A 10,551-nucleotide genomic window follows, 5' to 3' on the forward strand; every position below is an offset into this window, starting at 1 on the left:
TATAGAGAGAGAGGCTTTAGTCGTGTTGTATATCGGATACCCACTCCAAATTATATATGGACGGTAAGAGACTTCAGGAAAAGGAAATATAAAGGAACTTCCTTTTATCGCAAGAAATTTACCTGAAACAAAGTCTCAGGTAGACTTTTAAACCAGCGTACAATATTTCCTTTTCTTTGTCCTGAGGGTGAATTCGTCAGATCAAGTATTTTAACGTTAACAAAGTCAGAATCAGGACTAGGAGGAGTACTTAAAGTCTTAAACATACTCATTAATTGCGTCAAGTTAATTTCCAATTAAAGAAATAGGGTTATATTGTATTTTTACAAAATCTTTGGGGAGATTTTAGAATTTAGTAGAAACACATGGGTATCATCTGAAAAATGATGAACTTGGGGGAAGTTTGTCTTCGTTGTTGTTGGAGAGAGATACACTGGAAAAAATTTGTGGACTTTGATCAATGGGCGGAGTCAATTCGATTCTTTTCAGTTCACCGATCAATCATCATCGCTTTACTTTTGTATATTCCGATTGTCTCGGGAAGTTTCTTTAAACCGGTAAACGTTAGCTAGCTACGACCACCGGCAAGAGGCGTATGCTCGTCTCCGCTGGAATTCACACTACCCTCGAGTCATTCCTGAAGTAACTAATCTCTTTCACGGAACTTTATAAATTTCAGTAGCTCGACAATTTCTGATTTTTGTTCCTTGCTATTGATAATTGATATTGGTTGGATCGTTAATGATCTTGAAATTGGTGTTTTTTATTTATTTCAGATGTGGTCTGATCTCCTTGAATTTTTTTTTTAGTGGGTTCCCAGTTTTGGCTGCGTGATATTCCTGTTGGAATCTCATCTTTGTTTAATCTGTTACAAGAAGAAGAAGAAGAAGTTGCAGAAGAAAAAAGTCTTTATGTTTTGTGTTGTCGAAGAAGAAGGTAAGAGACCAACTGGGCCAGAAGCATGTCAAGGCCCAAATAATTGGGCTATGCTGATTAAGGCTGTGCACTGTTTAAGTAGGTTAATAAAAACTCGAAAACACTATAAAATGATGAGGAGAATGAGGTTTAGCGTAGAGGCTGAGCAATTTCCTTCAAAATTCCTGGTATAGAGTTTCGAACAGATAATGAATAGAGGAGAAAATTTAGATTCCATACCGATTGATCTCTTTCTCGAGATATTCTCGAGATTTTCTGCAAAGTCAGCCGGGAGGTGTCGTTGCGTGTCGAAGCTATGGAGGTCCACACTTGTCCGTCCATATTTCACCGAGTTTTTCTTGACCAAGTCCAGGGATCATCCACGTCTCTTATTTGGTGTCAAAAGACAGGGTGAGTGGCTCTTCTTCTCATCGCCTCAGCCTGATCATAATAATCTTTATGTGAAGTCGTCGTCTCCTGTAGTACAAAGAGTTAAGAAGCCTTTTAGGGTTTGATCCTATTGACAAACAATTCAAGGTATTGCGGATGAGCCATGGGTGCGTACACCATGTTCTGACATTGGGAACCGGAAAAATGAAGTGGAGGAAGATCCAATGTCCCTTGGCCCAAGGCGTACCCTTACCTTGTGTACGTGGGTTCTAAAGGATGCCGAGAAACAAGAATGGTCCAAATTAATATGCCAACACTTTGCCCAAGAATCAATTCCGTGATTCCTACTACTTTTCTGTTGCTGGAGTTACTGCTAAAGGTGATATTGTTTTTTTGGGCACCCTAACATCTACACCGTTTTATGTTTTCTACTTTAATCCCCAAAGGAACACTATCCAACGCGTTGAAATCCTTGGTAACCATGAAGTGTTTACCCAGTGGCATCGAGTTTACGCCTTTGTAGACCATGTAGAGGATCTTAATTTTAATATTATGAAGAAAATATATGTTGCACAGAAGCATCGTCGTCTAGAAAGGTTCATCATCATGTAAGGACCATTTCTCGCCCGCTACAAGATCGTCCTTCGTTTGAGAGTATTAATAATTTTAATGCTTTGCATCTTTTAGATGATGATGAACAATTTACTACTGCTCGTCCGGGACAGAGTCGTCGTTTATTTCAGAGCATTAGCAAATTTGAAGCTCAGTCTCCTCAAGATGTTTGATGAATCTATAGTTGTCAAACCCTGTGAATGTGACACTTCTCAAAGGTTACACATGGGCTTTTGTCACTCTGTTGGGTTATCATTTTGTTTTTTTCTGGTTATCGTGTTTTTGTCTTATATGCTGCAACATTTATAAGCCCACCACCAGAACATAAGCTAGCGTATACCCTATGAGCACAACAGCATTGTCTAGAAAAGATCATCAAGATAAATTCATCTTGTGATGGCGGTTGTTCACCTGCAACAAGAACCTTGTACGTTTCTTGACCCCCAAGTCAGCTAAAAGAGCTCTCTATTTGATACAAGCTGTTTGTATTCTTTCTGTAAACATGATCAAGTTATCAAACAATTTCTTTATAAGAAATGAAGTTTTTATATTCTAAAAAATTAAGTTTTAATATTCAAGTCAGAGCGAGCCATGACTGAAGTTGTCTTTATAACATTCATGAATCTCGTCCCACCAATTCAACCGCCCTTGAACCGTGAGAGTTGTTGAATGGAACTAGGCCTATTTGGAGAATATAATCTTTACGGTTGTACCTTTAAATCATATCGATAAACACAACAACAGACAACGCAGTGTTAAGATGTTGTTATTGACTATAGGAAGGCCTATTTAATCTTTAGGATTGTACCTTAAAATCATGATGATGAATCGATAAACACAACAACAGAGCATAGATCATCGATGACATGTTCAGACAACAGTTTTAAGATGAGCTTAGCCATAGACCGCTCATTGCTCACCGTGTTCAGTGGAAACAGGGCAGGTGAGGATGGAGAAGCATGGAAGGAATCAAAGAAGCTGATTAACTAATCTCTAATCATGATGATTTTTGTCTGAGTAGACATGAGAGAGAGAAGCAGAGATAAGGCCATATACGGCTATAATGTCGAAGAGTCCTAGATCTATGGCTGCTACCTTAAGAACCATGGGAAGAACAGCTTCTAGCTGTTTCATTGTTAACAAAACAAAAATCAACTCTAACAAGTATATATGTAGCTGTTACGTTTATGCTCAAACAAGTAGCATCATCGAATTGTCATGTTATCAAAGAGTAACTGAGTTACGTGCATGCACAACAATTGGCATCATCGAATTTTCATGTTATCAAAGAGTAACTGAGTTACGTCCATGCACAACAATTGGCATCATCAAATTGTCATGTTATCAAAGACAAACTGTGAACTATATATATAATCGAAAGGCCCTTTCATGGAAACAGATTCACACTTTGCTTTTTTTCTCTCTCAACACACACCAAACTAAGATTCAATCAATCTTTTTATCTTTTTTTTTTTGATTGCTATGGAGATCCAGACAGTTGAACAAGAGATTGAAATTCTCAGAGAAACTACTGCAGAGACAGAGAGGATCATAACTTGTGGAGAGATCCCTTGCGAATTTAACAGTGCCGAGGACACTGAGGACAACTCCATGTCCAAGAAGAAGCTCTCTGTTTCAATCATCCTCTGTTTAGTCTTCATGAGCGTTGAAATTGTTGGCGGCTTAAAAGCGCATAGCCTAGCCATTCTAACGGACGCAGCACCAAACCGGACCTTCGGATACTTCAGAATCGAGGTTCTTGCCAATCTTGCATCCATCCTGCTTACATGGGCCCTCAATGCGTGGATTGTGTGTGAAGCAATCAAAAGGCTCTGCCACCAGAACAGAGAAATCAAAGGCCCTCTTATGTTTGGAGTTGCTTGCTTTGGAGTCATCGTCAACTCCGTAATGGTCTTCCTTCTTGGCCATGGTCATCACGGAAACTCCCATGATCATGATCATGATCACCATACGGAGGCCGAAGGAGAAACAATGAATATAAATGTACTAGGAGCATATCTTCATGTTATTGGTGATCTACTCCAAAATGTAGGAGTGATGATAAGTGCTGGACTTATCTGGTGGAAGCCAAAACTGAAGATAATTGATCTCATCTGTACACTCATCTTCTCTGTACTGGCTTTGGTAAGAACCTTGAGTACCACGCGAAGCTTCTTGACATTCTTATGGAGACTGCTCCAAGAGAGATCGATCCTAGTAGACTCTCCGCAGGTCTATGCGACATGGATGAAGTCACGGCGGTCCACGAGCTTCATATATGGTCCATAACAGTCGGGAAAGTCTCTCTATCCTGCCATGTTAGGATCAAGCCTGAGGCAGACACAGACGCTACGCTTGAGAAGGTGATTGAGTATATTAAGAGAGAGCATAAAATCAATCATGTAACTATCAAGTAGAGAGGGAACAGAACCCTTAATTAGTTCTGACTCTGTATATATTTAATCAATAATAATAATAATACATATCACTCGTTCTTGTGGAACTCTACAACTGAGAAACACAGAGATGAAAATGGAACTTGCACATTAGAAAATCCAGCGAGACGAGCTAAAGTCTCGAATTCTTTCTTTGTTCTTTCTTTCCCTGATGGGTTCATGTTCATCATGAACAACTCAAACTGAAACAAGCTTCTGTCTAAGAGAGTGTCTCCTGGTAGATCCGGGATTACCATATCCACCACAATCACCTTCCCGTTTGAGGGTAATGATTGATAGCAGTTGGTAAGTATCTTCACGCAATGCTCATCGTCCCAACTATGGAGCATCCACTGTTGTAAGTTGTAACAAAAAAACAATGTTATCTTTTTGAAGTATATGATTATGTTAAGACTTGATAAATAAAAGCATACCTTCATGAAAATGGCTTCTCCTTTAGGAATGTTTGTAAACATGTCTCCAGCAATATTCTCAATTCCTACAATTATATGACCTTGAGAACATTTACAATACAAGAGAAACTTTGGCGAGAACTTGTATGTATGTATGTATATACCTGGAGAAGCTGATGAAGTGTTGATTACAAAGGGTAAATCAAAGTTATCAGCTTTGATGATGTGAGGATGCTTAGAGATGATTCTACTGAGAATAGAGCCATCTCCACCACCAACATCAACCAACGACTTCACACCATCGAATCCATTGTAATTCTTCAGAAACTCTTCCATTGAAACCTTTCATGGAGCTTTGAAACACTTCTCTGAATCTTGAATCTCTTCCTACCAATTCAACAGCGCTCGAACCATGAGTCTTGTTGAATGGAATCCCTCCTTCAAGAACAGAATCTTTAAGGTTGTACCTTTTAATGGTTAAATACAACATCAGTCAGAGATCATAACGTTTTCAAACTAGTAAATGAGTTAGGATGTTGTTAATGATGTTACCACATATCAATCACGACTTTGTCCTGAAACAGATTCACCAACGGAGCCAACGAGCCACCTCCATCTTGGTTCTTGGTGAAGTACTTGGCCACAGGAGCTAAGCCATAGAACGCACATGGCTCACCGTGGTCAGTGGAAACAGAGCACGTGACTATAGAGTAGCTCGTCAGAAAACGAAGAATCCGATCAACCAAGCTTGAATTATGATGTGTTTGTGTCTGATTAGACAATAAAGACACGATCTGAGAAGCAGAGGAAGGGCCAGACTCAGCTAATATGTCGAAGAGGCCAAGATCTATAGCTGTCTTCAGAACCATGGGAAGAACAGAGGAGCTGGATAAGATTATTGCATACAAAGGTAGGTTTTGTTCTTCCATTTTCCGATTCTTGAATCTGAAACAAAAGCAACAAAAGCAAAGCTTTTGAGAATTATAGTTAAAAAAATTGTGAACGTTGTTTCATTTGTTTTGACTAGTTAACCATTCCAGTCAAAACAAAGAAAAGTTTTTACACATTCAGACATAATTTGAATATTCTCCCAAAAATAATCAGAAACAAAGAAAAAAAAAAAAAAAAAAAAAAAAAAAAAAAGAAGACGTGTTTTGACTCGCCAAGTACCAATCGAAGTTTTTGAGAATGAGGCCCAATGGGCTTTAAAAATTAACAGCTACTAGGGTTTTAGATACGGTGAACCGCGAAGCAGAGGATTATTAATCTCCTTTTACATAATTTGTTTCATCTTTGTCACACACTCACTCTAGCTGCGGGAAGAAGAAGAAGAAGAAAGATGCCAGGAGCAATTGTGGAGGAAAAGAAATCGCAGATTGAATCCATCAAAGAGCAATTGATACTCGAGGTTTTTTTTTTTTTTTACTCTGTTTGATTTTTTTGTTGCGATTTTGATATTGTCGAATTTGATAAATGGTTTGTGGTGGAAAACAGAAGGAAGATGATGTTTTTGTGGAGGAGTACGACGATGACGAAGACGATGAGGACTTCGGAGGTAATTTGCTCGTTCGTTTGATTTTGAGATATGTATTGTTTAGTGTATATATATAGACATTTTGTAGGGTTTTGAAAATGAGGTTTCTAGAAATCAGAAAAAAAAAAAAAAAAAAAAAAAACTTACTTTTTACTGGAAATTGTTGGAACTTTGAGGTTCTTCAAGCCCTAGATTAAGCTCTGAACTGTGAATTTGCTTCTCTATTAAGGGAACACTTTGATAGAATTGCGCACTTATAGTGATGGTTTTAGGGTTCTGTTTTCAATGTTATGTGTATGGCTGTGTAGGTGAAGGAGAAGGTGGATATGAGTATTCAAACCAAAGTAGAAGCGAGAAGAAAAGTCGCAAAGCTCTTCTAAAGCTTGGCATGAAACCTATATCAGATGTCAGCAGCGTGGAATTTAGAAGAGCCAAGAATGTAAAAGAATACTTCTGACAACAAAATTCTCATATCTCTTTCTTTTTTGTGGTGGAAGTTTTATAATTTATAAAGGTTTGATTTTGGGAAATGTTGCATCTATATCAGGTGTTTTATGTCATCTCGAACCCAGCTGTTTACAAGAGTCCCAATGCTGACACTTATGTCTTTTTTGGAGAGGCTAAGCTCGACGATCTGAGCTCTCAGCTACAAACTCAGGCTGCTCAGAGGTTCAAGACGCTTGACATGACATCCATGCTACCTAATGATGCTTCTCAAGCTTCCATGGCTCCACTAGCAGAGGAAGAAGACGAAGATGACGGAGGCTTTGAAGCCAGAGACATTGATCTTGTTATGACCCAAGCAGGTATCTCTAAGGCCAAAGCCGTGAAAGCTCTAAAGGCCAATGATGGAGATATCGTTTCAGCCATTATGGAACTCACCCCTTAGGGTTTTTTAAGCTGCAAAGTCACCACAACATATCTTCTTTTGCTCTTGTTTAGTTGTTACTTGTCCCTGTTACCATTGGTTTGGAACATTATCGATTCCCTGCTTTTTCTTCTTAATTTTTTAGGTCATTTTCTCTCCACTTTAATCAAAGTATGTTTAATTTGGGGTCACTTTAGGCAAGTTAGTAGTAAGATAAGAGGTACTATATAACAAGAGTGTGATGACGTAGTATTTAAGAAAAGAGTTACAATGGTTTGTTTATACATCTGATAATCAAATAAACAGAACCATAACAAGAAAACATTACGATCTTCACCAAACAAAAAGGCTCCACGTCCAAACAGTAGCCTGGCTCAGCAATGATTCTGAAAGTGAAGTAGCAATGAAAATTAGTAATCAATTCATTCTCTTGAATCGACATGGCCATAAAATAAAATAAAGGAAGATAGCACTAACTTCATCCTTATGTGTCAGCTACTTCATAGGAAAAAAGATTTAAATGCCCTATATAGTCTCCGTCCAGAATTTGGAGATCTTGAGGCTCTTCTTTGATATTTTACAAGCCAACCTGCAAAATCAAAAAGCAAACCTTGGACAAGCCTTACCAATCTGACATGTAACTGCCCTTCACAGTACATTCTGAATTTAAAGTTTCAAGGATGAAGAGTGGGTATTAAGAATGATTTGATGTCACCTTTCTAATATCCTCAAAGATTTGGATTCGAAATAGAAGTCTCGTATACCATCAAACACCTGTCTGCTTCAGCCTTCAGCCATAAGCTTTTATAGAACAGTGCATGTTGGTTAATCTGCTCCTCGCTTTGATGACTCTGTTGGTATCCATTTGTAGCCACAACCTGCACAAATTATCAAACCGACGGTCTACCTCCCACTAAACGAAAAAAATAACAGCTTAATTATGGAGAAAAAAGTCATACCTGACCAAAGCTGTTATCTTTGGTCGCACCATATTGATACAAACGAGAATCTGGGACCGTCTCTCTTGAAACCACAGAGTATTTATCCTTCCTTTTCACATCAAGGTCGACAGTCATATTGTTTGCCGTTGGAAGCTGAAGGTCTCTAATCGATAGCTAATAGAGGATTTTGGAATCATGGTGAACCGTTAACAACAAAAGGTGACGCATTAACACACAATATCATTTTTGTAAATTCTACATGACATGATGCTATTTCTTATTGACCCTTGAATAAAATATGTTCTAAGAGAAAGTAATGGGCTTCCAAGTTCAACGAAATCTCATGATGCTTAAGCTAGAATATGACACATAAAAACAGTTAGAACAACATACCTTACTCTTGTTAGGTAACAGCTTTAGATCATATGAATTGCGTCGTGCAACGCTTTGATTCCCAGCATGTTCCTGAATGTTGTTTTTGATGTACAAGTTGAGATTATGTACAGTACTGTTAACGAGATCAAGCTCTTCCGCATTTGGTGAATCTGAACCATGTGCAAGCGTTAGTAACTCTGACAGTCCATGCATCGTTGTAAGTAGTTTCTTCACATCCATTTTTGGAGATGGGCCTGGTAAAGCATCCATATCGCTTGATGATGAACTTGCTGCAGCTTCTACAACATGAAATGGAAGAGGATGCTTAAAATCTTTGTTACCCTTCACTGAAAATGTAGGATTTGGCTCCACTGCAAACCACTTAGTAGACCCAAAGTTACTCTCCGCCTTCGGAGATATAAGTGAAGAACTTCCACGTGACATGTTGGGAATAACACGTTCCACATATACTGGGGATTGTGCTAAGTCTGCATCTACTACACAATGGTCCCTGTAAGGACTAGGAAGGTATAAACCGGGAGTATTCCCAACTAGCGATAAATCATCTGCAGCTTGGTTCTTCTCATAGTCATATGCTTTCGGTTTAGTATCTGCAAGAGAGAACTGACGAGCCAATGGATTCAATCTCCGCTGACCATGAGATTTGTTGCTGGAGCTTCCTGGTTTTGCATACTCAGTAAATCCAGCGTCAGATTCAATCCACGGATTGTATGAAGATGTTGAATTTAAATCACGACCACCATATCGACTCTTTAGTATATGGCCAACTTCTCGAGAAGATGTCACCGCCTTGACCTTATTTAGTGACTTATCATCTAAAGAAATAAGAGCAATTCCATTTGTCTCAAAAGCTCCTTGCTTCTCATGAACAGAAGGACTTAGTTTTGCACTAGAGGGAACAAAGACAGGGGCCAAAGGATCCAACCTTTTAGATGGTAGGAACTCATTTCTAGAATCAGACACACTCACGGTCTTGGATGTACTATCACTAGACACAAAACCAAAAATTTCATCCACATCGTGAGTCAAGACGCTTGTCTTTGCTGCATCATTGCTTCCATCTTCAAGAGGATCAGTTAAGTTAAACTCTCCTGAAGATGACGGAAAAGTTGAAGACAGAGACTTCTTCAAAGACGAAGAAGAAGAAGAACCATTCTCATCACATTTTTCGAGTTTCTTCTTAGAATTAGACGGTATAAACTGAGGTGCCAAGGGGTTCAATCTACGAAATCCACTAAGATCATCAGTAGAACGTCTAGAAGTCTTGTGAGAATGCATTCCTTTCCAGCAAGGAGAGTCTTCCTCAGAGTCATCTTGATCAGACTCTACAGAAGTTTTCTCAGACCTGACTGTTGTTGTGTTGATACAGGACAGACCCAACTTGACATCATTTGAGGACTCAATCAATACCTCAGGCAACAATTTCGATAAAACTGGATTAGGGTTTACCAAAACCTTCCCAGAGCAAGCTATCTTGTCCACCAAAAACAATCCTTCTGCAAAAGTGTCACACAACAGTTATAGCCTCCACAAGATTATAACTCTATACACCAAAATCTCTCTATCCAAACTTATCCCTTTACCCAAATAACAAATAGCATAAAAAAAAATTCACAAACACGAGGAAGAGGAAAGAGTCTAAGAAGAAGATACCTTTGGTAGGCTCAACATCGCGAGACAAGTTAGATAACGAATCATCATCACCGACGCCACTTCTCTGATCATCAGAGGATAAGAAGGAAAGGTCTAAAGTATAATCACCCCAGATGGAATCTTCGTGTTCAGATTTGAGAGAAATGGTCGAAGAAGAAGAACCAATTGCGAAAGGTCTAGCGGAAGGTGAGAGACCGGTTCGTAAACCATCAATTCCGTGACTACACTGCTTCATCTTCTCCTTCTCTGTGATTGTGGGTAAAGGGAAGAAATGGTGAGATAAAGAACGAAGAAGGGAAGGGATTTTTCCAGGTTTCTTCCTTCACCTTCCCCTTCCCCTTTAGCTTACGAAAGGACGAAGTTTTTTTTTTTTTTTTTTTTTTTTTTTTTTTTT

General features: G+C 38.8%; 2 protein-coding genes and 2 pseudogenes across 2 annotated transcripts; 2 read left to right on the top strand and 2 right to left on the bottom strand.

The window, feature by feature from the left end:
• Nucleotides 383-4,354, top strand: LOC104777319 (annotated as a pseudogene).
• Nucleotides 4,321-5,792, bottom strand: LOC104777320 (annotated as a pseudogene).
• LOC104777321 (nascent polypeptide-associated complex subunit alpha-like protein 5) lies at nucleotides 6,048-7,304 on the top strand. Its single transcript, XM_010501546.2, has 4 exons — nucleotides 6,048-6,173; nucleotides 6,260-6,320; nucleotides 6,608-6,738; nucleotides 6,847-7,304. The coding sequence occupies exons 1-4, from the start codon at nucleotides 6,105-6,107 to the stop codon at nucleotides 7,186-7,188; spliced, it is 603 nt and encodes a 200-aa protein (XP_010499848.1). The 5' UTR covers nucleotides 6,048-6,104; the 3' UTR covers nucleotides 7,189-7,304.
• LOC109124696 lies at nucleotides 7,394-10,517 on the bottom strand. Its single transcript, XM_010501548.2, has 6 exons — nucleotides 10,158-10,517; nucleotides 8,502-10,000; nucleotides 8,127-8,282; nucleotides 7,883-8,045; nucleotides 7,645-7,756; nucleotides 7,394-7,553 (listed from the first exon to the last, which is right to left on the bottom strand). Exons 1-4 carry the CDS (start codon nucleotides 10,390-10,392, stop codon nucleotides 7,896-7,898), a joined length of 2,040 nt encoding a protein of 679 aa, XP_010499850.1. The 5' UTR covers nucleotides 10,393-10,517; the 3' UTR covers nucleotides 7,394-7,553; nucleotides 7,645-7,756; nucleotides 7,883-7,895.

The sequence above is a fragment of the Camelina sativa genome, chromosome 3, assembly GCF_000633955.1.
Source record: "Camelina sativa cultivar DH55 chromosome 3, Cs, whole genome shotgun sequence".
Taxonomy (NCBI): Eukaryota; Viridiplantae; Streptophyta; class Magnoliopsida; order Brassicales; family Brassicaceae; genus Camelina; species Camelina sativa.

Excerpts from the sequence above, each read along its gene's own strand:
- LOC104777321 (XM_010501546.2), top strand. The coding sequence starts at position 6,105 with ATGCCAGGAGCAATTGTGGAGGAAAAGAAATCGCAGATTGAATCCATC. Across the intron at positions 6,174-6,259 it reads AAGAGCAATTGATACTCGAG|AAGGAAGATGATGTTTTTGT; the intron begins GTTTTTTTTTTT and ends GGTGGAAAACAG. Across the intron at positions 6,739-6,846 it reads AATTTAGAAGAGCCAAGAAT|GTGTTTTATGTCATCTCGAA; the intron begins GTAAAAGAATAC and ends CATCTATATCAG.
- LOC109124696 (XM_010501548.2), bottom strand. The coding sequence starts at position 10,392 with ATGAAGCAGTGTAGTCACGGAATTGATGGTTTACGAACCGGTCTCTCA. Across the intron at positions 8,283-8,501 it reads TGTTACCTAACAAGAGTAAG|CTATCGATTAGAGACCTTCA; the intron begins GTATGTTGTTCT and ends ATCCTCTATTAG. Across the intron at positions 8,046-8,126 it reads AAGATAACAGCTTTGGTCAG|GTTGTGGCTACAAATGGATA; the intron begins GTATGACTTTTT and ends TAATTTGTGCAG.